Source organism: Anguilla rostrata, chromosome 9 (genome assembly GCF_018555375.3).
Source record: "Anguilla rostrata isolate EN2019 chromosome 9, ASM1855537v3, whole genome shotgun sequence".
Lineage (NCBI taxonomy): Eukaryota > Metazoa > Chordata > Actinopteri > Anguilliformes > Anguillidae > Anguilla > Anguilla rostrata.
In genome coordinates, this window is record NC_057941.1 from 42,009,251 (window position 1) to 42,036,085 (window position 26,835).

The following is a 26,835-nucleotide window of genomic DNA, read 5'->3' on the forward strand; positions in this document are numbered from 1 at the left end:
GTTAAACTGATCAGCTGCACTTGGGCAACACATGAGCATGCACCTGGTACAGCCAGATAGAGGAAACTCAGAAAGGCCAACTGGAGCATGCAGGAGTCAGAGCTCTTACAGTCTGGTACTCATCTGTGACATCACTCCGTCTGAAGCCAACAAACATTCTATTCTTATCGTATTCTTATCAACTCCAATGATTGGCTCATTGTTGCAATCTGTCGCCTCTGTTGCCTGTTCCAAACCTGCTCACGAACAATGAAAAAGAGAAAACAATCTCAAACCTCTCTATTGGATCAGTTTTAATAAACCCCAATATGTGGATTTTATAAATGATTTTTAAAAAACTATATTAATTTGCTTTTCAGATTCCCTCTTCCCTGGCACAAATTGCATAAAATGCATCGATTATTTATAGAAGCTATTCAGATGAAGTACCATATGTATTTGTGTTCTTAGTACTACTACATAGTAAATACTGTGCATGTGTGTGTGCGTGTGTGTGTGTGTGTGTGTGTGCTGCATTTGCAATTTACAAGAACACAACTGCCCTGATATTGGAATATAAATGCAGGAGCTAAAGCACTTAAAGTTTGAAAATCCATCATTGGAAATGCTTGGGTAATGCAATACAATGCAATGGATGAGTACATGCATCAGTCTCATCTTACTGCCATTCTCATAATGGACTTCCCATCATGAGCATGAACATTTTTTTTAACAGTGAGGGAAAACACTTACCACACTTTAAAAGCAGCGCCAGTTTCACACAATTTCTGTCTGTGGTCCAGAACCATTTTAAGATGTTTATTAAGCAGGTGATGGTATATCCACTTCAGAGAGAGGTGGAGAAAATTGTGTGAATTGGGCAGTCAGAGTGTAGCATTGCAGTCCAGGAGATACATTCTTCTAGCTTTTCTACATCATTACTAAAATAAGGCTTTCCGTAATTAAATGGGGAGGCCTGACCCAAGAAATGAGCTGATATTACTTTTAGAGCATAGAGCACTGGAAAGCAGCATTTATAAAAAATCATTTTTATGTAATATGCATGATGGTTTTTGAACATAGTTTTCTTTGAGACTGATGCTCAATTAGACAGAAACTACGGCCAATAATAATTATGTCGATAAGTGTTCATTTGAACCACACAAATGCGGCTAGAAATTGGCAGTCAAGTTAGTCAACTTCTTTAAAAATTAAGGAACTGGATGTAGTTGTTGAATTATTTTAAACGCACACCCGGAACATTGATGATATTTAAGCATGAGTATAATGCTTTTGTCGCGCATGCGTGGTATGTGTGCTTTTGTGTGCAATAGATGGCAGCAAAATACAGCTCTTGCTCAAGCAATAAATATAAAGCGTGAGACATTTGAAACTCAAAAGTGTTTAGTTTTCAGAGAAAGACAGGAAGTATATATATATATATATATATATATATATATGTGTGTGTGTGTGTGTGTGTAATTATTTGGACAGTGACATTATTTTTGTTTATAAGTATTTGGACAACAAAGATTGTGTCCACACATACAAAAATACATGCATGCAAATGCATAGGGCTGAAGTTCTGCTAAAAACAGAAAAAGTGGACCATGGGCAAGAAAAATGAACTGTAGGACTGCTGTTACCTAGCATTTAATATCTAAGTCAGCTAGCAATCTGCCAAGAACTGTACAGTCAGCATTGTGGCCTAATTAAACAATAGCAACTCCTCTGCTCAGCCGGGCATCAGCGATCTTTCTGAGGCATCTGTGATCTGTAAACCAACAATGTAAAGGTCTCAGCTGCTGTATTGCAAAATAGTGTAAATTGTGTCTATTGTCCATTTCCAATTCCAATGTCCAATGTCCAGTTCTGTGAGTCCAAACGTGTATCGCCATATTCCGACTATTCCAAGCCGTTGGGCATGCAAGGGTGTTGCTTTATTGTGTGCCAGTTACCAGCAGTGGCACACAGTTGGATACATCCAATTAATATGCAAAGTATGCTGAACAGGGAATAGCCCAACAATTTCCTAAGAGCAAGACACATTTGGGACCAGCCTTGATGGGTTGTTGCAGATGACCGATGTAGGAACGTGCTTGTTGGCTCACTGATAATAATGGCATAAGACCAACATTGGGCTAACCGGGTCACATTTACTCCTAACCATGGCGAAGTGAGGTCTTTTAATGGTTTCTTTTCTCACACAAGTTACAGCACTCTGTAGCATAGATGCCATGTGCTAACTTAAATATAGTCTGACTCACTGTTGATTTGTATAACCTGATTTTCTTTTTTCTCTAATTTGAAATGCCAATTAATAGTCTTAAGCCCATCTCATTGTCGTATGTTAAGAGAGACCGCAGAACTTGGGCTTCCAGCTGTTTTGCCTATTCAAAGCAGTGGAGTTGAGCTGTTACTGCATCCACGTCATACACAGTCCGCACAGGCTGACTGCATGGGTCCCATTGACTGGAGAATGTGCTCTAGTGTGATGAAATGAGGGCAGCCCTGTTGATTCTTGTGAAGTGAATTAGATGATCAGATGTTTTTTAAAAAAAAACCGATGGAAGAATCAAATTTGGTGCTCCTTTTAGATTCTTCAATACAGAAACTCATGAAGAAAAAGGGGATCATAATCACAGGTGTCTTGAAAATGCGATCATGCATTAATTTGTATAGGCAGGGATTATTAGCATTCCACCATTAATAAAACTGGTACATGAAAACAGCAAATTAGTTTGATTCTTCAGAACTTATTGGAGCAGTCACAAAACACGAAGCATGAAACACTGCAGAAATTGCTTTTCTTCTATTGCAGCGTAATGATTGCGGTTACTTTAACATATTTAAATCTCTATTTTAGAAAATGAATAGCCTAATGCCGTGATATTACAAGGTATTGTTCGGACCGACTGTTATTACAGAGATCCCATCTGTGTTTTTCCTAGAGATTAATGATCATGCTTATCGAGATTAAAGCGATGAAGTGACGTTTCATGTGGATGCTGAACACTTTGCCCCCAGTTCATGAACCACTGCAGCCGTGCACAAAGACCGAAAATGCATGGAGACGAGCCCTGCTTTGTGCAACACTGCTGTTGCTCCATCTGCCACAAGAAGCCAGTGTGCAGCTGCACATGGATTAGTAATGTTAGCTGGGAAACAGCACTAAATGGCTTCTGGAGCTCTCTGTCTCTCTGCTTTTAGGGAGCAGCCTTCAGCCACTGTCCTTATATGGGCATATGAGGCAGCATGTGTGAGTGTGCACTTTGGGGTGCATTGCGTTGGCTTTGAGTTGAGGGTGTTGTGTTTGAGTGATCAATCGACTTCAGGAAAACAGGGAATCCGCTTGTACCGTTTTAATGCTTTATCCCACTAACTCCCACAAACCAAAACCATCAAGTACCTATCACAAATGTCAGACATAACATAACGATAACAGCACTATCAAACCTGACGTGCTAAAGTAACTCTAATGCAGCACTGTAACCCAGTGTGCAGACATAACAGAGGTTCCTTCCTACAGATGGGATAGATATCAAGCTTTAGTGGGGTTTGCTATTAAAGGCATGCACAATTTAACCTGGTCTTTAGGAAAAGGGCCTAACTAAAAGCTTTCTTAGGTTCATGACTCATTTTTAACTAAAATGTCAGATTTAATAATTCCCGGCGTGTGTAATTGCTTTCGTACATTTTCCTGCAAGACAAGTGTGCACTCCCACATAAATGATATGTGGCTGTTGAACACTGGGTGGCGCCGCAGTGCAGACTAATGGTCCTCTCCATCTGATGGACCTTGTTTTCCTGGTCATTGTAGATGGTAGTTTTAGTGTTAGGCTTCATGCAGGAGTGTAGGATGACATATACTGCATAGACAGATCTTTAAAAACTCTCTCAAGGGACAGGGTCCTTGAAGCCCTGTTTGCTTAAGTAAAAGGAACACACTGAGGGCCATATCAGGAAGAATTCCTGTTTTGGAATGAAAACATAATATATCAATACAGTTACTCTACAAATGCACTGTATTGGTCTACTGAGTGGTTCCCTTGGAAACAAAGTACTTGCGTAGGTGGCAATATTTATTGTTTTGAGCATGCATATGAAGAGCTGTTCACATGAAAACAATGAAATAAGTATAAAACCAATCCACTTCTCATAAAGTACCAAATTTATTTGGTTATGTTATATTTTGCTCATTTTGAAAATCATGTCAGGAAAAGAAGTTTGTAATTCAGAATGCATAATATTGCTTTTGGGTTTTAAGCACAGTGTTTATTGTCTACCAATGGAATTAGAGAGAATGTGCTCCAGTTTCCCATAGTAAAGCTGTATTTTACTTTATATAAGTGTATACCGTAGGGATGTATACTAGGGGGGCATTTCAAGATTCATTCCAATTCTAAAATTAATTTACACAAATGAGCATCGTGAATGAAATGAGCAAAGCAAGTTCAGTGAGGAAACTCTTGCTGCAGCTGACCATTGGTCAGCCTCAGCAACTACATGTTCTCATACTCCACCAATGGGGTGGGCTGGTATTTATCCTGTTAATAGAGTAGATGTATTGTGATCCCTGTTTAATCGGCTTGTGCACGGACAGAAGTACTTAAAACAGATACATTAAGAGCCAAAACAAAATAATTACATTGCATGTTCATTCATTTTATTTAAATATATGAATGGCCTTTACTGAAATTCATTTCAAGCCATCAGCTCCTCAGTACACAGGCTTTGTAACCTACTCTTTCCCCACAGCAGCCCACTTAAAAAACACCTAAAACACAACTGTGCAGAGAAGCCATGTTTTCATCTGTTCCCTTTTTTTTTTTACATTTTCCCACTTACTCTAACAATACCTGTATAGCTCCCTGTCTTGTCTGTTCATTGTTGTGCATACTCTCTATTATTTCCATTTTTAAACATTGAATCTCAGGTGAGTCACAATTTTTTTAGGTGAAGTAAAAAAACAAACGAAATGACATTTTCCATATGAACATTTGATTGACACATAACATGCTTTATTCCCAGTTAAATATATTAACACCTTACATAGAGACCATAACATTTTCTGCAACTCTGTACATGGAGGCAATGGATTACAATTAAACCAGTACACACATTATTTTTCTTATCCCCTATGGAGGAAATGCCAGTCCCTCACTTGAAGTTGAAATAGATACTTTGCTGTGGCTATACTATAATTCAGCTGCAGTGATGTTTCCAACCACCGTGGAAGCTGGAGGAACTATTTTACATGGTTTGACTTCCGGGAATGAGAGCACTGCCCGATGCTCCAGGTTCAAATCTTCAGAACAAGCTTGTGAGTCTCCTCATCACATCAAACATGACTCAACTGTTCTACATTTCAGCGACGTACTGTTCCAAGATCGCTGCCGCGAGAGACAAGTTGTGTAAATTGATTACTGCAAAGCCATCGATATGTTCATAACCATTTCAACCTGGCCTAAATTTGGAAAGGGCCGGTGCCATGATATAACGGGAAACGGGGGAAGTGGTCCAATCGTCTCTATTATGAAAACACTGCGGTATCTTGTAGAGTCTAAGTAGGGCGCACTGGACATGTCTGTCTGGTGTCAATGCTTCGAACCTGAGAATCTTCAGAGCTTTCACTTCTTCAATTGACATGTTTAACGGTTTTATTTCCTTCTTTGTCTGTGGCTATCACCGAAAGTTTCAAGCACTGGAAAAAAGAGGTTTCATTCGATAATCCTAAAATATTTACTTCAACTGAATATTTTTGGTTCTTTTGAAGTTTCATCCAAAGAAATTTTTTTAAAGTGGGTATCTAAAATGAGAAACCCATCCTTCCAAGCCAGAATTGTCAAATTAACTAAGACTTGATCAATTATGAGAAAATCGGAATGAATTATTTCAGTGAAAGACATAAATAAAGAAAATGAGATTTCCGGCAGAACACGTGCTTAGTTCAGTGTGATGACTTCAGAACCAGTGATTCAAATGTCAGGATGTTTCAGCATTTGGGATTCTTAGTTCTAGTCAGGCATTCAAGTCCTATTTCAAACGATCCACTATGAAATACATTGGTTGATTCTATCAATCACATTAAAGATGAATTACTTGGATGACCTAGGCGAGCTGTACAATAGCGTGGTAAATAGGTAGGATTGGATGTCCCTGGAGTTATCAGACACTGTCCAGAATCAAATCACTGTGAGAAATTTACCGGACAATGACTGAATTATATAGCTGGAATATTTGATCAATTAATTCAGCACACACATATTACATACTCAACTGCAAAATGAACATAGCAATAATAAACAATACAGCAAAAACGAATCGGTGGCGTTCATTGGAGCAGGCTGCAGGGTAACAGCTATTTTTGATTTAAAGTGGACTACAGTGAGAGATCAACGTCAGAAAGGATACCTGTGCATTTCAAGCGCTAATTGTCAAGCTTAATTGATCCCAATTAATAAAGTCACAAAAACCAGAGTGTCCGTAATTCATAACAGGAAACAATCTACGTTCAACAGAATTATTTACAAGGATTAGGGCTGGTTTTAAACGGCACAAGACCAGAATATGGGAAAGAAATGCCCCATTGATCCTTTGATCAGATATGTGGCTCCTTCCGATCAGTAATAAATTAACATGGCGGATAGTTTGTGAGCTGGTGCTTTCTTCATGTGAGGACACGCATTGTCCACTTTCCTGAATGTAAAAAAAAGAGACTAGACTCTGCTTGTTGTGATTGACTGTTACAGAATGTAATCTATTACAGAATGTCTGTGTGGAAGAGAAGAGCATAGAGAGAGAACTTTTATATCTGAGCTCACAATTATCAATGTCCCTGCCTCAGCATAACTTGCTTAACTATCAAATTATTTCAGATGTTATGGCATGTGCACTAGGTATTTCAGCGACTCAATGCAAAGAATCAGTCTAAACCTTTGGTGTCCCTTGTATCTGAAAAATGTTTGTATGTCGATATATATATATATTTATATTTATGTGTGCGCCCATGTTTGTATATAAATTATTTATAAAGTGCACAATAAGAATATAATTATAATAACATTTATAATTTGTTTCATATTCATATTTGCTTTGTTCTTTTTTTTTTTTGTTCAAGGAGGGTCAGTGGTTATTTACAAGTGTTTACAAGTCCGCGGTTCCTTTTTTTTAATCGCCAGAAGCTGGTTTGGCCGGAGGTGAATCACAACAAGACGCAGGTGACGCCGGCGTCCTCCGAGTGGTCGCAGTTGTGGACGTTCCAGGGTATGTGGGAGCACTCCTGGAGGGAGGTCTCCAGGCCGCTGCACTTCAGATTGTCCAGGAGGATGGTGCCGTTCCCCCGGCCGAAGAAGGCCTCGCCGCGGGCGTGGGTGGCCTCCCCGCAGCCCACCTGCCTGCAGACCACCTGGGCGTCCGGGAGGTCCCAGGCGTCGTCGCACACCGTGCCCCAGCGCGCCTGGACGAACATCTCCACCCGGCCCTCGCAGGGGTGCCGCCCGTTCACCAGCCTCAGGGACCCTGGGGGGGGGGGGCGAGCGGACGAATAGCGCCTCACACCACAGCCGACTGAACTCAGGCCAGACCCATGAGCCACCCACTCAATCAAGAGCCAGCGCATTATCAAGGCTATCAATTCTGGCTACTGTATGCAGCCTGACACTGTACTTGGTATTCCAAAGTTCACCCAAAGTGCACATGGGTAATCATGCGGATATAAATAATTAGTTGAGAACAGACAAAAGCATTTTCAGTGTTACATATTTTATGTATCTGACAATTCTGTTCACTGTGATGTGCAGTTTAAAAGCTCATCTACCTAGCTCATCCAATGTAAAAACCAATTGTGGCCATTAAGTCAGTTTTGTTAGCTGTGTCCTTAGGAGTGGCCTAAAATATGCACTTGCAAACATTATGAATGTACCGTAACATCAAATGGCACAGGGCTATATCCTCAACAAGAGTTAATGCACAGTACCTCAGAGGGAAAATATTATCTTTGTTTTTTGAGGTACTAAAAGGTTTTTGAGGTATTAAAGGCAACCCAATGTTACCATTTTTATGAGTACATAAATAGGGTACCATTCAACTTGTGGTTGTCTGTAACTGATGAGTGTTTACCACCCACAGTACTGTTATTTGGAGAACATCGCATCTGCACGGTCGACTACACCAGTACTTGCCTTCCACTGGTGTCTTTGTAGTGGCAGGCTTGCCTACGTTGAAATCTCGTGAGATCGAAGGACTGCTCACAAATGCTGGGAAAGGGATATGAAATGAATTCATTAATCACTTAGATCTTTTTCGATATTGTTTTACTTTTAATTCTTTATTTGAACAACTTTATAATTTCATTGTAAATAGTTTAAACTGGCTAAAAAATAACTACACAAAATATGTGGCTTGTCCTTATTATGGATTAAATTTAATAGAATTTTAGTTTAGTGTGTGCATTTGTGTAGCGTGAGTGTTTGTGTAGCATGTGAGTTTGTGTAGCGTGAGTATTTGTGTAGTTTGTGCGCTTTATGTAGGGTGTGCATTTGTGTAGCATGTGTGGTTGAGTAGTGTGCGTTTCTGTAGCCTGTGTGTGTGAAGTGTGCATTTGTGTAGTGTGTGCGCTTTATGTAGCGTGTGCGTTTGTGTAGTGTGAGTGTTTGTGTAGCGTGTGTGTGAGTGAAGTGTGCGTTTGTGTAGAGTGTGTGTGTGTGAAGTGTGCGTTTGTGCAGCGTGTGTTTGTGTAGCATGTGTGTTTGTGAAGTGTGCGTGTGTGTAGTGTCAGCGGTTGTGTGGCATGAGCGTTTGTGTGGCGTGAGCATTTGTGTAGCATGTGTGGTTGAGTAGTGTGCGTTTGTGTGGCATGCGCGGTTGTGTAGCGTGAGCGTGTCGCTGGCCCGCGAGGCCGTTGCCGCGGGAGCGCCTTACGCATGCAGACGACCCCGGCGTCCTCGTGGTGGCCGCAGTTGTGCTGGAGCCAGCCCAGGTGGAAGCAGTCGGTCAGGGAGCGCTCGTTGCCCCTGCAGTCCACGTTGTCCAGCAGGATGGGGCCCGAGCCGTAGCCGAAGTAGGCCAGGCCCTTGGCCTCCAGGGCGGGGCCGCAGCCCAGCTGCTGGCACACCACCTGGGCGTTGGTCATGTCCCACTCGTCGTCGCACACCGTGCCCCAGATACTGTGGAACAGGACCTCCACCCGCCCATCGCAGCTGCTGTTCCCGTTCACCACGCGGATCATGGGCCGGGCTGGCGGGACGGCGGGAAGGAGGAAGAAGGTCACGGAACCGTGGTCACACGACGCAAAGGGACAACATGCATTTTTAACACCAAAATCTCCACTGAGTTCATCTTAGACCCAATAGCGTTCTGTTCTGTCAGTCATGCAATGCCGCCTATTCACAGTAAGGCCGAGATGCACTATGTTCTAGTTTGATTGGGGGAGTACTTTCAGCTCTAGATTCAGCATCCGTCAGAATGCTTTTTCTTTGCCAAAGCACTGTTTTTACTTAGCGGTGATCAGCATGTATTTGTTTGTCTGTGTACCTTATAGAGACCTTAGAATGGCTATCACTGTACACATGTGACTGTGACACCTGCACTGTCTGCCAGCAATGGCACTGGCAATCATCCAACCGGCAGATGCTATTGCGGTGAGCGCTAATGCTGACGGGATTAGGCCACTAGTAACCAGGATGAGAACCTTCTGCACGTTCCACCAAGCAAAGCCACATTGCATTCATGACAGACAAAGGATAAGTGGAAGCAAGCCTGAAGTGTGACCAGTCCCTTATAGTCCACATAAATTCCCCCCTTTCAGAAACCTTTTTCAGTCCTTGTGAGAAAAGGTGAGTTTGAGTTTTACAGGGTTAAAAAAGAATCTGGTATGTATTGGGAGTAGCAAACAGGGAGAATTACACTGATGCACAGATTTCATGCATGGAGAAATTACCTATAAGGTTATTTTGAGACAATGAATTAAACATATGAATAAAATACTATGAGCACATAAATATTGAGATTGTAGATCGGAATGATCAGACAGCTCTAATACCTCTTTCATTATGCTTTCCTGCTACAGACAGTGTGTTGGTTGTTATATTGATGTAGGCTGTATTACCTTTTGTCGTCGACTGTGTGGTAGTCTGAGTGGTGGTTGGTTTTTCAGTGACTGCAACAGTAATATCTGTCACTAAAATAAGGAAGAAGCAAATTGTTGACACAGGGCCTGCCTCTGCATTACAGTGAAAAAAGATTTAACGGTAAATATTAGTATCGTTACATGTCAGTTTTCGCATTTCTTCCTTAATAGTTCTTACATGCAAAACAAAGGCATGCTATCAGTGCCTGTTCATCTTTGGGTAGCCAGTACAATGAAGCACAACCTGCATTCAGTACAACAAAGCAATCTGGAATTTAGCAGGAATTGTACCCTCTGCTGGCAAGTATTGGGCAATGCAACTACAAAGTCTGCAAAGTCAAATGCAGGTAAATATTACAGGGAACGTTTTTCAAATAAACTTCTGAGAGTAGGTATAGGCACTGTTCTCTGAATGCATCTGAAGCACTGGAAGTGCGTGGGGCGGGTGGAGCAGGGTTCCCCTTTCAATCCTCTCACATTTGTTTTTAACATCAGCAAGTCTCTCAATTTAGCGCTGATAATTAATTGGTTAAATAAAATAGATTTTAGAAAGTTGTGTTGTCTTACCCCATTCCCTACCCTCAGTTTGTCCCTCCCCAAAACCTCCAGCTCCTTCCCACATTTTGTTCACAACCAGTTCCAAAAAAACTGTATGTCTAACAAATGTTTTCCTGCATGTTTGGACCCCCCACTTCCAGATTGCACCACCCACCCTTGGATCCATACATGTAGGTTTGGGAGGAGACAGAGAGACATGTCACCCCCAACATTTTCATATGCACTGACTAGCTAGCAAGCGTGTGAGATGTTTTTACTGCAGAAGACTAGGTGGTCCAGCAATGTGTCTGTGTAGATCGTGTGACTTCCCAGCTACCCAGGTATGTTGGCCAATGAGGCTGTATTTCATTAACCTGATTGTAACACCTGTCCTTTCACGGTGTGTTGCCTGTTATATTGTTTGTTTGCACTGAGGAAATGGACAAAATTGTTTATTCTCTCACTTTGCACTTTGGCTCCTCAAAATTTCCAAAAAAAGATTAGAAAAATGATATTTTTCTAAAAAAACGGACTACCTAGTCACTTTTTTAAAAATCACAGTGTACAGACTCAACGCAGATTCTACATGTCCCCCTGGGTCACACTGGGTATTAACTGGAAACGGAAAGTGCAGAAGGTCTTTCTGAGGCTTACTTGCTGTGCTCCACGTGTCGAAGAATCTTCCCCTCCCCAGCGTCGCGGTGTCCAGAGGCGGAGCTGTTGTAGACCCTGTCCCTGGAGGTGCGGAGAAGAGAGGCGAGCGTCCATTTTAAACTGTAACAAACACTCTTCACGGGTTCAATGGCTCTTTTTTTGTGATCATTTCTTTGCTTGACAGCGATACTTTAAAACGAGGCGACCTAAATAGCTTTGACGCATTTTTGTCCGTAATAAATGAATGATATCTGCACTTTGGTGCCTCGCTCAAGGGTATAACGCCTTGGTGAGCCTGCCCTCCACAGTTTGTAGAACCTTAAGGACTTGAAAATGGCTGGCACCTGGGCTCTCTGTTACAAGTTTGGTTCCTTAGAACATCTCCATTAACACTGACTGGTTACTGAATTGTTATGAGTGTGTTGCCAGTGGATAGATGTTAAGGCAATACTGTTTAATGACTAGGATAAGTGTGTAACTGCGTTGATGTATAATTTCAAATAGAATGCAATATATATGGTATCTGATTGTTTTAGTGGTGTTCCAGCTGTGTGTAATTGTGGTATTGTGTGCATATCTGTTGTGTCTCTGGATAAGTGGTAAATGTCTGTGTATGTATTAAAATGTATGGAATATTATTTTCTGTGTTTGTGTGAGTGCGTGTTCTCAAGCATGTGTGTATATGTGTGGGTGTGCGTGTGTCTGTGTATGCGGGTGTGAATGGTAAATGGTAAATGGACTGCATTTATATAGCGCTTTTATCCAAAGCGCTTTACATTGATGCTTGCCGTGCTAGTTAGGGGTGTGTGTGTTAGGTGTCTGTGTCTAAGGATGCGGTGTGTATATGTGTGGGTGTGTGCATGTGTTTGTGTCTGTGTCTTTAGGTGTGTGTACATGCACGAGGATGACCGCAGCTACCTGAGCAGACGACCCCAGCGTCCTCGTGGTGACCGCAGTTGTGGATGCCCCACCCCAGGCTGGAGCAGGACGCCAGCTGCTGCTCATACCCCGCGCAGTTGTTGTTGTCCAGGAGGATCAGGCCCGTCCCGTAGCCGAAATACGCGTTGGTGGTGGCCGACAGGGCGTGGCCGCACCCGATCTGCTGGCACACCACCCCCGCGTCCGCCAGGTCCCAGTCGTCATCGCACACTGTGCCCCAGTTTCCGCGGTAATGGATCTCGACTCGCCCCTGACAACGGTTTGGCCCTCCTATCAGCCGGATAGAGCCGTCCCCTGGAACACAAAATGAGCCCAGTCACTACCGTCCTGAACGTCAGATCCTGGGCTTCACATCTGGCTTTTAGGCTATCTTCTTCTGTTCTAAAACACCACTAAGCTGCAGAACCCCTGTTTCTACATTATTTAAACCTGTCCTAACTGTATTCTAATCTGTGCCTTTACCATTGAGGAGACAATCAAGATTGCAGTTTTCATAATCTTTTCGAAATACTGAATTACAAATTATTAGCAAACAATAAACTAATGTGCAGTGAGTCTCAAAGTGTAGTGCTGTCCATAAACTAAATAAATATGCCCTCTAACCAGAATAATAGAAGATCAGTGATCTCCATGCTTTAAAGCAAGCCGCTTTTGGGGTTAAAAATTAATTTATATCTATTCACTTCCGTAGATTATCTTTAAATATGATTTGTTATATTAAAAAATACACGTTGAAGAAAAACTTGGTTATAGTCCTTTCTTCATTGGCAGTCCATGTTTCCAAATTTCATGCCGATGAACTCCCTTCCATGTTTCCACACAGGTTACATTTGCAGAATTGGAAAATCTTGTGCGATTTGATGAAAACACATGTGTAATCAAAAGCATGTTTTTCAAGTTGTATTATACATAAAACCCAAGGAAATCACAAAAACATTAACTATGGTTGTAGTGTAAGGCCTGCATTTCCTTTCAGTTTGGGTAGCTTTGAGTCATATAATGAGTACATAATATCCTGTTGACAACAGAAGATTTTGGCATTGGTGTTTTTGGGGCCATCTACAAAAATAACATAGAGGTTTAACAATCAACAGTGTTTCTGTTCAGTGGGCTGCCAATCAGATGTTATCATCAATCAATGTCACAGAACAGGCAGTCTGTGTAAGATCCCTAGCCTGTGTTCAATTAGAACTGTACATCAAAATGAAATGTTATTATTATTCTGTTTACACTTGAGGAAAATGTATGTAGATGTCTTTATTTTGGTGCTTAAAGGATGTTGTAAATACGCCAACACAGATTGCATTGGTTCTTAAGCATAGCCTTCACTTGAGAAGGGCATATAAATACATACTGTAAATCGTCAAAAAAAAAAGCTTATTTTTGTGAAAATGATTGTGAGCACAAAGTTCGTAACACGTCACAAACCTAATTAAGTGGCTATTACGTTTTGTTTTGCCTTTCCGATACCAGTTTTTCCTGTGGGCTATGTCTGTTCTTATAAGTGTATATCAGGGACATGGGGTGTTGGTGTAATTAACCATGTAGTGGATCACATGTAAATTCAGGCTCGTCAGGCTCGTTATTCGCAGTGAGAACAGATGTTGACACCCCCGGTGGCTCGATGGCAGCGACAGTCATGCAACAATGGGCCCTCTCATGTTCCCGAGAACAGTCCCTTGGGAACAATGCCAGCGTCAACCGATTCCTCCTCCCGGGGAGCAGGGGCAGCAAGCTGGCTCCCAGTGGATTTCGAGACTGCATGTGCATATGTGCATATGTCGTGTTGTCCCATTGAGAGGTGATGGTGTCCAATGACCCACAACCCGGAAAAAAAATATATACCTAGAAACTATATTTGAGTACCAGGGAAAAGGTAGGGTGTTCTATAAATATACGTCGCAGGTCCACCCAGGTCCTTGTGCAGGCTGCACAGAAGTAGAAGTCCAGTGGCTGGTATCGAAAGATCTCATTGGTCTAGATTATGGATACTGAAATCTGGACCTCGAATCCAAATCCAGCCCTTGTTTTCTTTTACCTCAGATAATTGGCTGAGCAAATAGTGCTGCTGATTGGCCAGACTGTATTCACACCTGACTCCCATGTAAAGGGACGGTGGAAAAGCAGCAGTTCTTGGACCTAGACGGTCGTGATTTGCGTAACGGGTCTAGATTGCACATGTGACCGCGGCACGGACAGGAAGTAGTAGAGACTCGCTTACTCAGGATATTGTTCCTCCGAGGAGGGGTCGTGAAATCGGCGTGTCCTCGTGATTCCAGCCCCGATGTGTCTGTTCACAGAAAGGAATGAAGAAAATCACTGTTTTTTTCCCCAAGTGTGGTACATTTTCAGCTGTGTTGCACAGACCATTTTATGATGTTGCTCTCCAAGTCCACCAGCAGTTTATGAAACTGTCACATCCTGCGTTAAAACTTTTTTTCACATCCTTAAAAAACACTTGTACACAAGTTGGCCTTACTCAAAAGGTTTTGACATTACTGTTAATAATAATAACCCTCACTATATTGACAGTTTCACCTGCATTGAAGTTAAACATTCTTAATATGACTCACACATCATCAATTCATTCAGCTGACCTCTGACTGTGCACTTTATGTTCAATTCCTAATGATTACATCGATCCATCCATTATCTATACCCGCTTGTCCTGGGCAGGGTCGCAGGGGGTGCTGGAGCTATCCCAACGTGCATTGGGCGAGAGGCAGGAATACACCCTGGACAGGCCGCCATTCTAGCGCAGGGCTCAAATGGCTACAATTTTATCTAAATGATTAAATGTATCACAGCAGCACTTGCAGGCTCTTGCCCTGGCCTCCTGCGCCGTACGGACGTTGCTCTCCCCAGCCCCTGTGGCCCCAGGCGGCCCCCTTACCTTTGCAGGTGATGGCCACGTCCTCGTAGTGGTAGCAGTTGTGGACGCCCCAGCCCAGGCTCCCGCACTGGCCCAGGTCGCGCTCCCCGCCCTTGCAGTCCACGTTGTCCAGCAGGATGGGCCCGGAGCCCTTGCCGAAGGCCGAGCTGCTGGCCACCACCACCGCCGAGCCGCAGCGCAGCTGCCGGCACACCACGTTGGCGTCCACCATGTCCCAGTCGTCGTCGCACACCGTCCCCCAGGTGCCGTTGTGCTGGACCTCCACGCGGCCCTCGCACCTGTTCTGGCCGTTCACAAGGCGCACTGGAGAATGATAGGGAGCCATCTTAGAGGATTCTACACGTAGGATTCTAAAGGATTCTACACATAGGATTCTAAAGGATTCTACACGTAGGTTTCTAAAGGATACTCCACATAGGATTCTAAAGGATTTTACATGTAGGATTCTAAAGGATTATACATGTAGGATTCTAAAGGATTCTACACGTAGGATTCTAAAGGATTCTACACGCAGGATTCTAAAGGATCCTACACATAGGATTCTAAAGGATCCTACACATAGGATTCTAAAGGATTCTACATGTAGGATTCTAAAGGATACTCCACATAGAATTCTAAAGGATTTTACATGTAGGATTCTAAAGGATTCTACACGTAGGATTCTAAAGGATTCTACACGTAGGTTTCTAAAGGATACTCCACATAGGATTCTAAAAGATTTTACATGTAGGATTCTAAAGGATTATACATGTAGGCTTCTAAAGGATCCTACACATAGGATTCTAAAGGATTCTACACGTAGGATTCTAAAGGATTCTACACGTAAGATTCTAAAGGATTCTACACGTAGGTTTCTAAAGGATACTCCACATAGGATTCTAAAAGATTTTACATGTAGGATTCTAAAGGATCCTACACATAGGATTATAAAGAATTTCACATGTAGGATTCTAAAGGATTATACATGTAGGATTCTAAAGGATTCTACACGTAGGATGCTAAAGGATTCTACACAATGGATTCTAAAGGATTCTACACATAGGATTCTAAAGGATTCTACACATAGGATTCTAAAGGATTCTACACATAGGATTCTAAAGGATTCTACACATAGGATTCTAAAGGATTTTATATATGGGATTCTAAAGGATTCGACACATAGGATTCTAAAGGACTCTACACATAGGATTCTAAAGAATTCGCCACGTAGGATTCTCAAGGATTCTACATGTAGGATTCTCAAGGATTCTACACATAGGATTCTACACCTAGGATTTTAAAGGACTCTACATTTTTCAGTTCTGGTATCAAAGAGTGCTGTTGTGAGGTGAGATCTGTGGCTCTTCTGAATCTTTTTATAGGTTGTGATAATAGACTGATGTATCTAAGTACAGGTATTGCATGCCAAATCTGAACTAAAGTAGCCACATACATGGTACCACACATGGTTCCTACTATGCACCAATAAGTGGATGGATCACTGTCTGTCTAAACTCTGTTCCCATAGCCCTGTTTTCTGTCTGAAGATGCAGAGGAAAGAGATGGGCACTGCCACAATGACAGTTAATTGTATTAATTCTTACAAGGACCCTGTAGGGGGTAAGATCACAAATATGTGATTAGGCTGTTCTTGATTGAACATTCTGATGCTGATGTCACAATCGTTACTTGTAATTGAAAACAATGAAGTTCTAGAACACCGACTTGGAATTTTGAAAAACCATTCCAAAAAAATCCCTGTTCTTCAAAGGGCTAAGAATGGTTATAACCACATCCAACTTGAGGAGCACAATAGGACACATGACCCTGTGGACTGCGGTGGGACGCAGCAGGAGAACGTGGGATGTGAGAAGCCTAACTGAGGGGATTACAGTAGGTAAGCTGAGAGCTAAGGGAAGTGACCCTGTTTCTTATTGCCCTCAAGGCTGGACTTGATAGATACACCTTCTCTCACCATTGGCTTTCAGAAATTTCACGCAAAGGCGGTGGCAGCGACAGCAGGACGGGGTTGGCTGTCGCACCCTTTGCCGCCTGGTCAAATTCCAGAGCGAGAGAACAGTGACTTTTTCCTTGGAATGCATGCAGACTAGTGTATTTACAATGAGGACCTACGAGGTAGCCAAAAAGGGGGAAAAACTGATACAGAGATATTTAAGTAGAAATAGAGACTTTCAGGTTGTTCTTACCAAGTGAAAGAACGTGGATGGGATTTGTAACATTGACTGTAGAGAGAGAGAGAGAGAGAGAGAGAGAGAGAGAGAGAGAGAGATACTTTTGTTAAATTATTTGTTGAAAGGAGATTCTTGGCCAAAGCACAGTTTGACTATGGCAGTCCTTCAGTAGTTACTGTATATCCACATCTCCCTGTAACTTAATATTCAGCTTGCAACAGGAAGTCTGCTGCAGTTTAGCCCAGACTGTGGGGTACTGATTTGCAGCTCACATTTGAAATGGGTAGATTAACACATGATCAACCACCTACCATTGTAGAAATTGCTATACGACTGAGGAACTTTTACTTTAGCAATACCAGTTTCTCCATAAAGTTATCAACAGTCCCAGACACAATATGCACATTCCAATTACTTAATCAGACAAATTAACATAAACTATTGTTAATACTAAGTAGCATTCGGTTACTAGATGAATTCACAGGACATAGTAACTGGCTCTGTAAAAATAACTATACCAGAATAGCTCATTGTTAAGCTGCGTTAAGGATGGCCTCATGCATCTCTATAGCGAAGAACAGAAGATATTCATAGGTCCCTATGGATTACTACTTGTATTTCAATAGTCTTATTCTATGACTTACCATGGTTTTCAGTTTCCTGCCTAAACAAAGGCCAGGTGTTTTCAAAAATCTTAAATATAGGTCGTTTCACAGGGTTCTCTGCCCATAAAAATGGTCTGCTCACCGAAACCTTGAATTTCGTCTTAGTGTCTTAACACTTCGTAAAATATTATGTAGGTTAGTCATACCGTGGGTATTGTTTGGGAGGTTATTTGTGCGATCAATTGACACCAGTCCCAAGTTGTGGTTTAGGTACTTATGTAGAACTCAGAAAACGACACATTTAAATAGACAAAGTCATCGCCGAGGATACTCACGTGTAAGGGATCTCTTTGTTATTTTAAAGTCTCCTGAGATTTAAAAAAAAAAAAAAAGAAAAAGAAAATTTTAGACAAAGCAAATAATTTCATCGTTAAATAGTCATGCTACTCTACTGTTGGCATGATATCGTACCGATGTTGACCGGCTACAATACATTACATTTCTCATTTTTGATTCACACCATGATTTATTATATCCAGTGATTTTTAGTACTATATGACTCCTTTCTTATCAGCTAAGAAATCTAGAAAACAGCAAATTTTAAGTCAAATTATTTTTTGTTCAAATGGCAACAATTCATGTGTATAAGTGTCTTGACATAGTTTAACTCATCATAGCAGCCTTCCTTCATTAGACACTTGATTAGAAACTGTTTGATCTGACATGCCAGTCAGTCTTGGGGTCAGTGGCCCTTCATAGATGCCTGACAAGGGTTAATTTATTATCTCACCATCACAAAGGGCTTGATCTGTGTCATCAAAATGTTCAATAAAATCCATTTTAATTTTCATTTTGTTTCATGCTCTGTTCGTTCCTTCACTTCATTTTATATCTGAAATCTCTTTATTGACTAGTAGGCCCGTCTGAAACGAACAGAGTAAAATGGCTGGTCTGCAGGTCCCATTAGATCAGATAGGGGCCGTTCTCCCTCCCGGAGGGGCTGGCAGGCCTGAGAAAAGGCCCCTGGCTCCGCCCTCCAGGCTCTCCTGGCCGCCTGTCACTCACCGAACTGAAGGATGACGCTGACAGCCACCAGGAGCAGAGACACCAGGAGGGAGAGCAGCAGCCATGTGGCGCGCCTCCAGCCCAGGTACGAGCCCCGCAGAGCCCTCTGGATTCTCATGTTTGGTGAAGATCAGCAGGGACACCTGCAGCACACACACACACACACACACACACACACATGCACACAAACACACACCCACATGCACACACACACACACACGCACACACACACACACACATGCACACACACACACATGCACACAAACACACACGCACATGCACACACACACACGCACACACAAACACACATGCACGCATGCACGCACACACACACATGCATGCACACATGCATACATGTACACGCACACACACACACACACATGCAGGCACGCAACAAACACACAAACACAAGCACACACACACACACATTATTGTCTCACGAAAACATCTACCTACATATCCAAAGAAAAGTGCTTATATTTGCTCATTTTGGAGAAATTGGGCCCTCCTCACACTACCAGAAAAACACCATGTTTTTTTTGGTTTGTGAAACCGGAAGGCTATGAAAAACTCTTGTGGTAAATTCACTTTGTTTCAGTCAGAATTGGTGGCTGTGGTGCTTAGTGTAGCTGGGGCTATGCGATGCAGCGGTAATGTAAATGGTTAATGCAAAATGGGAGCCACAGTTCGTTCTCACGGGTAATGAGGTGAATCCATTAGTATAAAAGTGTAATGGAGTCCACACTGCGTGTGTTACATCCAACATTTGATTGACAGTTCCCAGGTGCGTGGGTCTACTGGAGCATAAAGCCATTGTGTTTCCTTTGGCCTTTCCCAGTGCAGCCGGATTAAGACGTGATACATCTGCAGGTTAATTCAACCTGGGTGTTCCGCACTGCATTAGAAAACTGACAACGAGACATGTTGGGTGAAAGGATTGCTGCCATTTTAAAAAGTGCCAATTTGATTTATCTTTTCAATTAAAGACTGTACCAGTACAATGTACCAGTTCATTATATTGTCAGAATCCATCCAAATAATACCTCAAAAGAATACTCTGCACTGCCTAACATGATTTAAAAAAATAGCACTCTAGCAGATAATAACAACAACAATGAATGCCAATTGCACAGATTGTTCTTGTTCAATTACATCGTTACTGGCTCTCGGTGTGCACTCAAAATATACTCCAGACTCCAGACAAGAATATAAAAAATATCCTTTCAGGACCTAAATTATTTCAAAATAATTTCAGCATATTCCAACGAGACTTGCAAATGCAGCGCATCCATATTTAAATTCCCAAGGCTAATTCCTTATAATTTCACCAGGACCTATAACATGCGTGCCTTTGTGCTCTTCCCAAAGGCCCGACCTTATGCTGGAATGTGGCTGAGTTCGGGATGGAGGGCGGGCGAAAGGGGAGAATTTGATATTCGCCAGTGGAGATAGTGGACATTCCGAAGCTGACAGCACACAAAAGACATTTCTGCTGTCGGTGTTCCTCATCTTTTCCCTAAACGCTGTTTCCTGTGTGTCTGTCACTGGAACTCTTCAAACGCTCAACCACCTGATGAGACGATAGGCCTGCCTGTTATCTTCTCTGGGAGACCAAGGGGGTGAGGGGAGCTATAGCCATCCTGGAATATATTCTTCATCATAACACACAACAATATACTATGTGCAAATATTAGGCCAATATCTTATTTTTAAAAAACAGCTGCAAGCAGTGATATACGGGGTCCAAGCACACGCAGCCAATTATATGCCACCTTACAAGTTGTCACTCAAAATCTCCAAAAGGAGGTACCCGTTACTACTGCACTGCACTATAAGTTTCATAGGTCTCACCCACATGGTTAGGCCAGAACCTGGGACAGAGGAAAATGGCTAATAGCATTTCCATAAAGGTGGCAATTCAATATTGGAGCAACAAATAAGGTAAAGATATAGGTTTCTGATGATGAAGCTGATCACTACAGTATATGTTTAATTACTAAAAGACAACAGTGGTTTTTTGTGAATTTCTGAATAAAATAAAAAATACTGTGCAGTGTAGCGCCACCATGTGGTTCAATTGGGCCAGTACTTCAAGTGTTTGCTCTTGATGGGAGTGTCAATATAGCTACTAATTTCCATCAATTTATGTCAAACTGCTTGTGAGTTTTTTTAGCCACACCCGCATTGATATTCATTGGCTTACTGTGGCCATGTTTTTTAGATTAACTTTCTTTGCCTGACTTTTTTAGAGGGCCTTTAAATGAACAAGTTGATGCAAGTTCCATGTTAATATATCAAATGGTCTTGGAGATGTTTTTTAAAAAATCCAAAATTGTGGAAAATCCAAAATGATGGACATTATGGGTTCTATAGAATTGGCATGAGGCCAATTGGGGTGAAATTCACTGCACATCTAATGTCTCCAATAATCTACCATTGTGCAAAATTTCATCAAAAGTTACCCTGCGGTTTTGCTATAATTGCCAAAAAAGGCGTAATCAAATGCTAAGCTCGGTATACATTGCACTTTAATCAGAAAGTAACACAAGCTTACATTTATAACTCAGAGAAAATGACACTGCACATTGTTATAAGACTGAAGAGAAGGTCAGCTTGTTGTGCGTGCTATAATCATCTCCAATATCCTGGTGGAGTGCAGCTGGGGTGTTGTTTTCATTAAATACAGAGGCAGAGGACATTCTACCTCAGAGTAGAAAATGTCAGTGCTAACCCTGATGGGATGGCGCAGCTAGACAGTGATTATAACCCATTTGCTGTCGTACAAATTTCCAAAGTCGCTTGTTTACATTGCTAAATTCTTTCTTTGGTGGAAAAATTTGAATTCTATTAACCAATTACTCATTTTCACACACACATGCAGTAGTCATTCTAGGAATATGTAATACAGGCAGTTGCCTCATGCAAGAAAATGTTAAGGGCTGCAGGGCGTGTATGGGTCGGCTTGTGCTCTTGTTCAGTGAGCATGCGCACCCCACTATCCATCCCCCTCTGTTGGACTTGTTTTCATTTTTGCGTGTGTGTTTTTGCATTACCATAATTTCAGAACTTGCAGGTCGTTCCCTTTTAACTGTTGTGTTGCCATTTTATATGTTTTGAAATTTGCATTGTTTCTGGGTTTGAAGGCCATTTACCTTAGTGTTTGTGTTTTCGCTTTTGAAGCACAGCCGTCCTTGTGGGCCACCGTACGTGTGGGCATAAACAAGGGTCACGAACATAGAGCAATTAGAGAGTTTACTAATTCTGCATCAACAGGAAGAGGTCAAAGACACCTGGTGCCCAATTTGAGAATAAATGAAAAATGCAAGAGGAGAAGCATGCAAAATATTAAAGTATCCCATTACAATTTTGAGGTGGATGTAAGCTATAGCTGTTCACTACTTAGCTTGATCTATGCTTGTTGGGGACAACTTAGAAGATTATTATTATTTTAAATTGATTTAGTTATAAAATTATTTTATGATTATGACTAATTCCAAAGGAAAAAAATGCTCCACTTAAAATGGTTCTAGGTGTGACTTTTAAAGTGATATTTCACTTTGGAATAACATGAATAAATTTTATGAGCCCACCCCTTGTAATTGCATTTACGTGGGTATTGGCTCAGATCCCATTGATTTTTGTGACCTTGCCAATATAAATAGTTCTAAAGTACAGCACTCAACACACATGAGGAAAGACGTCAACATTGAAGTAACTAAATCTAAATTACTATGGCAAGTCAACAGAGGTAAGTCATTAAGCTGAATGCCAATTAACAGTATGTTTCAGCTATGAAAGAGGTCCTCCAATCAATACTTTCCTATTTAAGTTTTCAAATCAAAATCTGGTACCTATAAGAGTTCCAAAGATGCCAAATAGTCACTGCCTGAATTGCAGGTGAACTAGTAAAAAAACAGCAAAATTTAATGTGGCAAAGGAAACAATGTCAAAAACTTTGACAACATATGCCAAACATGAACAGACTGTATCGACAAAGAGGAACAGTGGTCACAAATTGAAGCTCAACGACTGGAACAGATGGACACTTACAGTTGCTAAACAGCCCAAAATTATAGTCACAAATTTTCTGTCTCAATAAAAACTGCACACCGTGAGCTTCACAAAATTGGAATTCATGGCAGGGCCACCATTCAGAAACCATTTTTTTCCAAAGCCAATGCGCAAAGAAGCAACCTGGTGCAAGGAACACAAAACCTGAACATTTGAGCAATGGGAATATGGTCTAATGAGTGGTCTTACTCTTTTTCTATGTCTAGAGGTGTTTTTTACTTTTGGAAAAAACCAAAGGAAGCCTTTAACCCACAATATCTGTTACCAACTGTTAAACATGGTGGTGGATCTGTAATGGCATGACCAGTCGTCTCATGGGAGTCATTGGGTCTGATTACTGCTCTGCACGGTCGTATAATGGCCATGGAATTGGTAGCCATTTTACACAACACAGACGAATGTGTGTGTGCTTTATGTGTGCACAGCTGTGTGTCCTGTTTGGTGGTGAAATACACCCACGCCAGGTGAAAATGGTGGCTGTGCGGTAATAAGGCGTAATTAGGCATCCAATTAGTAGCTGTAATTTTCACTGTGGTGGCAACCCGGCACCAGGTCGGCCATATTTGCACACCCCGCTGACAAACCGCTTGAAACCTCGCAGACGAAAGGATTCGTTATGAAGGATGAAAAATAATCTAGTCCCTAATGTTATGTTTTTCAATACTCCATTCATGTGGGACGTAGCGCGGCTCCGTCCCGGGAATAATGTTGTCTTTTGTGTCGGGCTCGCTTCCCCTCCCTCCTCTTTCTGCCTGCGCGGAGGAATAGCTGAAAGATCTCAGCCCTGACAAAATACCCCTCAAAGTCGGACATATCCGGGAGAACAGCATCCTCTCAAACTGTGAAAATGTAGGTTCTTAGTTGTTTTTTCACCTTTTCGAAAAATTCAGCTCTGTTGTATCTATCAGCGAAGCTCCACCTGTTAAACGTTTTTTAAATACTGCCCAGTTTGTAAATATTTCTTTTTCAATGATCAGGACGAAAACCAGGAAAACGTTCACTAAATTAGATTTTCACATTTGTGTAAACATAGTCATGAATATTCAGCCTCTGATGTTTGTTTGTTAATTATTCTTTGTTGGTTATTGTTAACTACTTTAATTACTCCAGCAATAATTCTGATGATCTCCATTATTATCTAAAATAACCCCAGAAGGATCATATATCTTTATTCACGGTATCCTTTGTGAAGCCAGTGTAGCTTGTGTCACAGATGCTGTTTTATTTAAAATCTGTATTTCGTTGACAAAATAAGATTTCTATTTCACGAAAAATTCTTTGATATAATTAAAATGCATTCACAATCTAAAATTCATTGAAATAAACACTGGATTTTTTTTTTTTAATATTGTTTTTCATCTGCAGAACAAAATGTTATACAGGGTTTATAGTTTAAGAAAATATAAAAACATCATTTAGATTTAGAAACTTACCTGAGATAAGACTGCTTTAATTATGTACTCCCCAAAAAAAGGAAATTTCCAGAAAAATGATCTCAAACAGCGTCAATCTTTTTCTTCAAATGACTGGCAACTCACAAGACTGTTCTCCGATTCATACAGAAAAACATAGGAACTTTGTGGAGGAAAAAAGGGGAGAAGGAGGAAAAAAAACTTCATCCGGCTGCAGTTGAACCCAGATCTTTCATCTCTTTAACCTTCCGTGACTATAAGTACCTGGTTTCGCTGACAGCGATTGCGTAAAAAAAAAAAAAAATTAATAAACATTGTATGCTAATACGCTAACACCCAATATCTCTCCTTAGCTGTGTCTAAAGGAAAAAGACAAAGCTGAAAGCCAGCCCTTCACAGTGTCTGAGCATCTCAGGTTTCGGTGGTGCTTACAGAAGGTGTGGTCAGATTCATCTAAAGGACTGTAGTCGCAAGCAGTGGCAGCAGGTGGGAGGGAGGGTAGTGCATCGCCACACACTGTCACAAAGGACTACAACTAATAGCCCGCAATACTGAAACATACTACACTTCCCTGGGCTTGAAATAGCTGCTGGGTCTGAGTTTCCATCGTTGCCCTGATGTGCAGTAACAGTAGTGGGGGCAGTTGCAGTGCCAGTCGTGAAATGATGTATCCTTCTTTCTCTCTAAATAATAGTTTAAAGGAAGCCAATGGCTATACCTGAGCCTGGTCTGGCTTCTTGCTCAATAAAGCATGCATGGTTTTAAAGTGTTATGATATTCTCCAAAACCTCTTTGATCTGTGACCAAGAATCACAACATGAACTCCTTCCAACCCCCATTCATTATTAGCTGTTTATTGTTGTCTGGGATGATCATTTGTAGTTGTGGAAGCTGGATTGTAATGTGATCCTGATCTGGGAACACCAGGTCTTCGGGCTGGAAAAAAGGATTTTCCATTACGTACACAGATACATACCGCAAATTATGTACAGGGATTATGTGCAGGAAATAGATCTGTCCCGTATGCATACATATATTTAGGAGATGAATGCAACTTCGCTGGTGAGACCACAGATTACAGTAAACAGAGAATTTAATCATGTAAACAGTGTCAGGCTATGTGTAGATTCCACTTTGCCCTTACAGTACCAGCTTTTGCTTCTGAAACTGGTTGATTAATTTTGGGTGCTGCTTCTTCAATTCAAAGTAATGCACTTTTCTAACACCATTAATTAGTGACAGCCAAAAAAAATTTATGCACACACACACACACATATTAAAAAGTTCTTCCACCCCCTCCCCCCTGCATTGTAACATGTCCTTAAATAACACTAACCGTTTAAACCAAGAATTCATTTTCAGTATAGTTTTGCCAGCTGTGGTTATACTACAATTTGACTGAATCCAAATCTCAATCAAATTCGATGACAAGCACTGACCATGGTGTGCCATCCAGAATGCAGGGGTGTAGTTCAGGGTACAGAAACTGCACAGAAGAGGGTAAGGCAAATCACAACAAAACCAGAAATTCCAGACTGTAATCAAATAAAAAAATCAGGTCTGTAATCCTTCATGGAATATCAGATTCCTTTTCTTTACTGTCTGCTCTGTGCCACAGCACTCAGCCTGACCAAGACAGAACACAATGTTTTTTTTTTCTTTTTCTTCTTCTGTCTCCAGCGACAACTGGTCACTGTGGGAATTCAGCATGTCAGGCAACGCGGACGGTGTCATTTCCTAGCACCGGGGAGGACCCGGGTCGAGGCGAATGCCGCTGTGGCTCCCCGCGAGGGCTCTGCGACGGCTCACAATGATCACTTCAGACGCTAATCCTCACCGAGCCGCCAAGAAGCGTGCTGGTTGCTCGAGTCCATTATTGGGTTTTCAAGGGCCAATTCGGGGGGTTCCTTCCTACGGTGTCACCCGAATCATCTGACAAGTCAGAATGGCAGGATACTGTTTCAAACGACTAATCCCTTCAACCCTGTGAACTGATGTTCTGGAAAGGCAACCTCCTCAGCCCAAATTCCAGGACCCCTTTCTTCCCCTGGACTTAATCTTTCTGCTCACTGTACCTGCCCTCGGTTTGAAGATACCCCGGAAACACTGCTGTGATAGATGAGGAATTGGTTGTCTGTCACTGTTGAAACTGTTCCGGAAATAGCACAGGTAATCATTATTGAAACAAATAAACAGAATGCAAAACAATTGAAGATCAGAATTCAGTCAAGATTTCTTCTCAACTGACTTACCAATAAAATTTTTCCAACCAAAGCACAATTTTAGTGAACAAATTTTGTTTTTCATTCACTCGACAGACTATGAGGAAAATGAAATTGTGAGTCATAAAGTTTTTAACAGAAAATATTGATTGAATCCA

The 26,835-nt window shown here is 41.6% G+C and overlaps 1 protein-coding gene across 1 annotated transcript; it reads right to left on the bottom strand.

The window, feature by feature from the left end:
- Positions 1–4,701: 4,701 nt before the first annotated feature.
- Positions 4,702–24,926, bottom strand: LOC135263803 (scavenger receptor cysteine-rich domain-containing group B protein). The gene is made up of 12 exons (XM_064352205.1): positions 24,477–24,926; positions 18,973–19,115; positions 18,243–18,275; positions 17,318–17,353; positions 15,132–15,434; positions 14,460–14,528; positions 12,218–12,532; positions 11,300–11,380; positions 10,088–10,159; positions 8,875–9,216; positions 8,163–8,237; positions 4,702–7,500 (listed from the first exon to the last, which is right to left on the bottom strand). The coding sequence occupies exons 2-12, from the start codon at positions 19,088–19,090 to the stop codon at positions 7,184–7,186; spliced, it is 1,761 nt and encodes a 586-aa protein (XP_064208275.1). The 5' UTR covers positions 19,091–19,115; positions 24,477–24,926; the 3' UTR covers positions 4,702–7,183.
- Between the last annotated feature and the right edge of the window lie 1,909 nt (positions 24,927–26,835).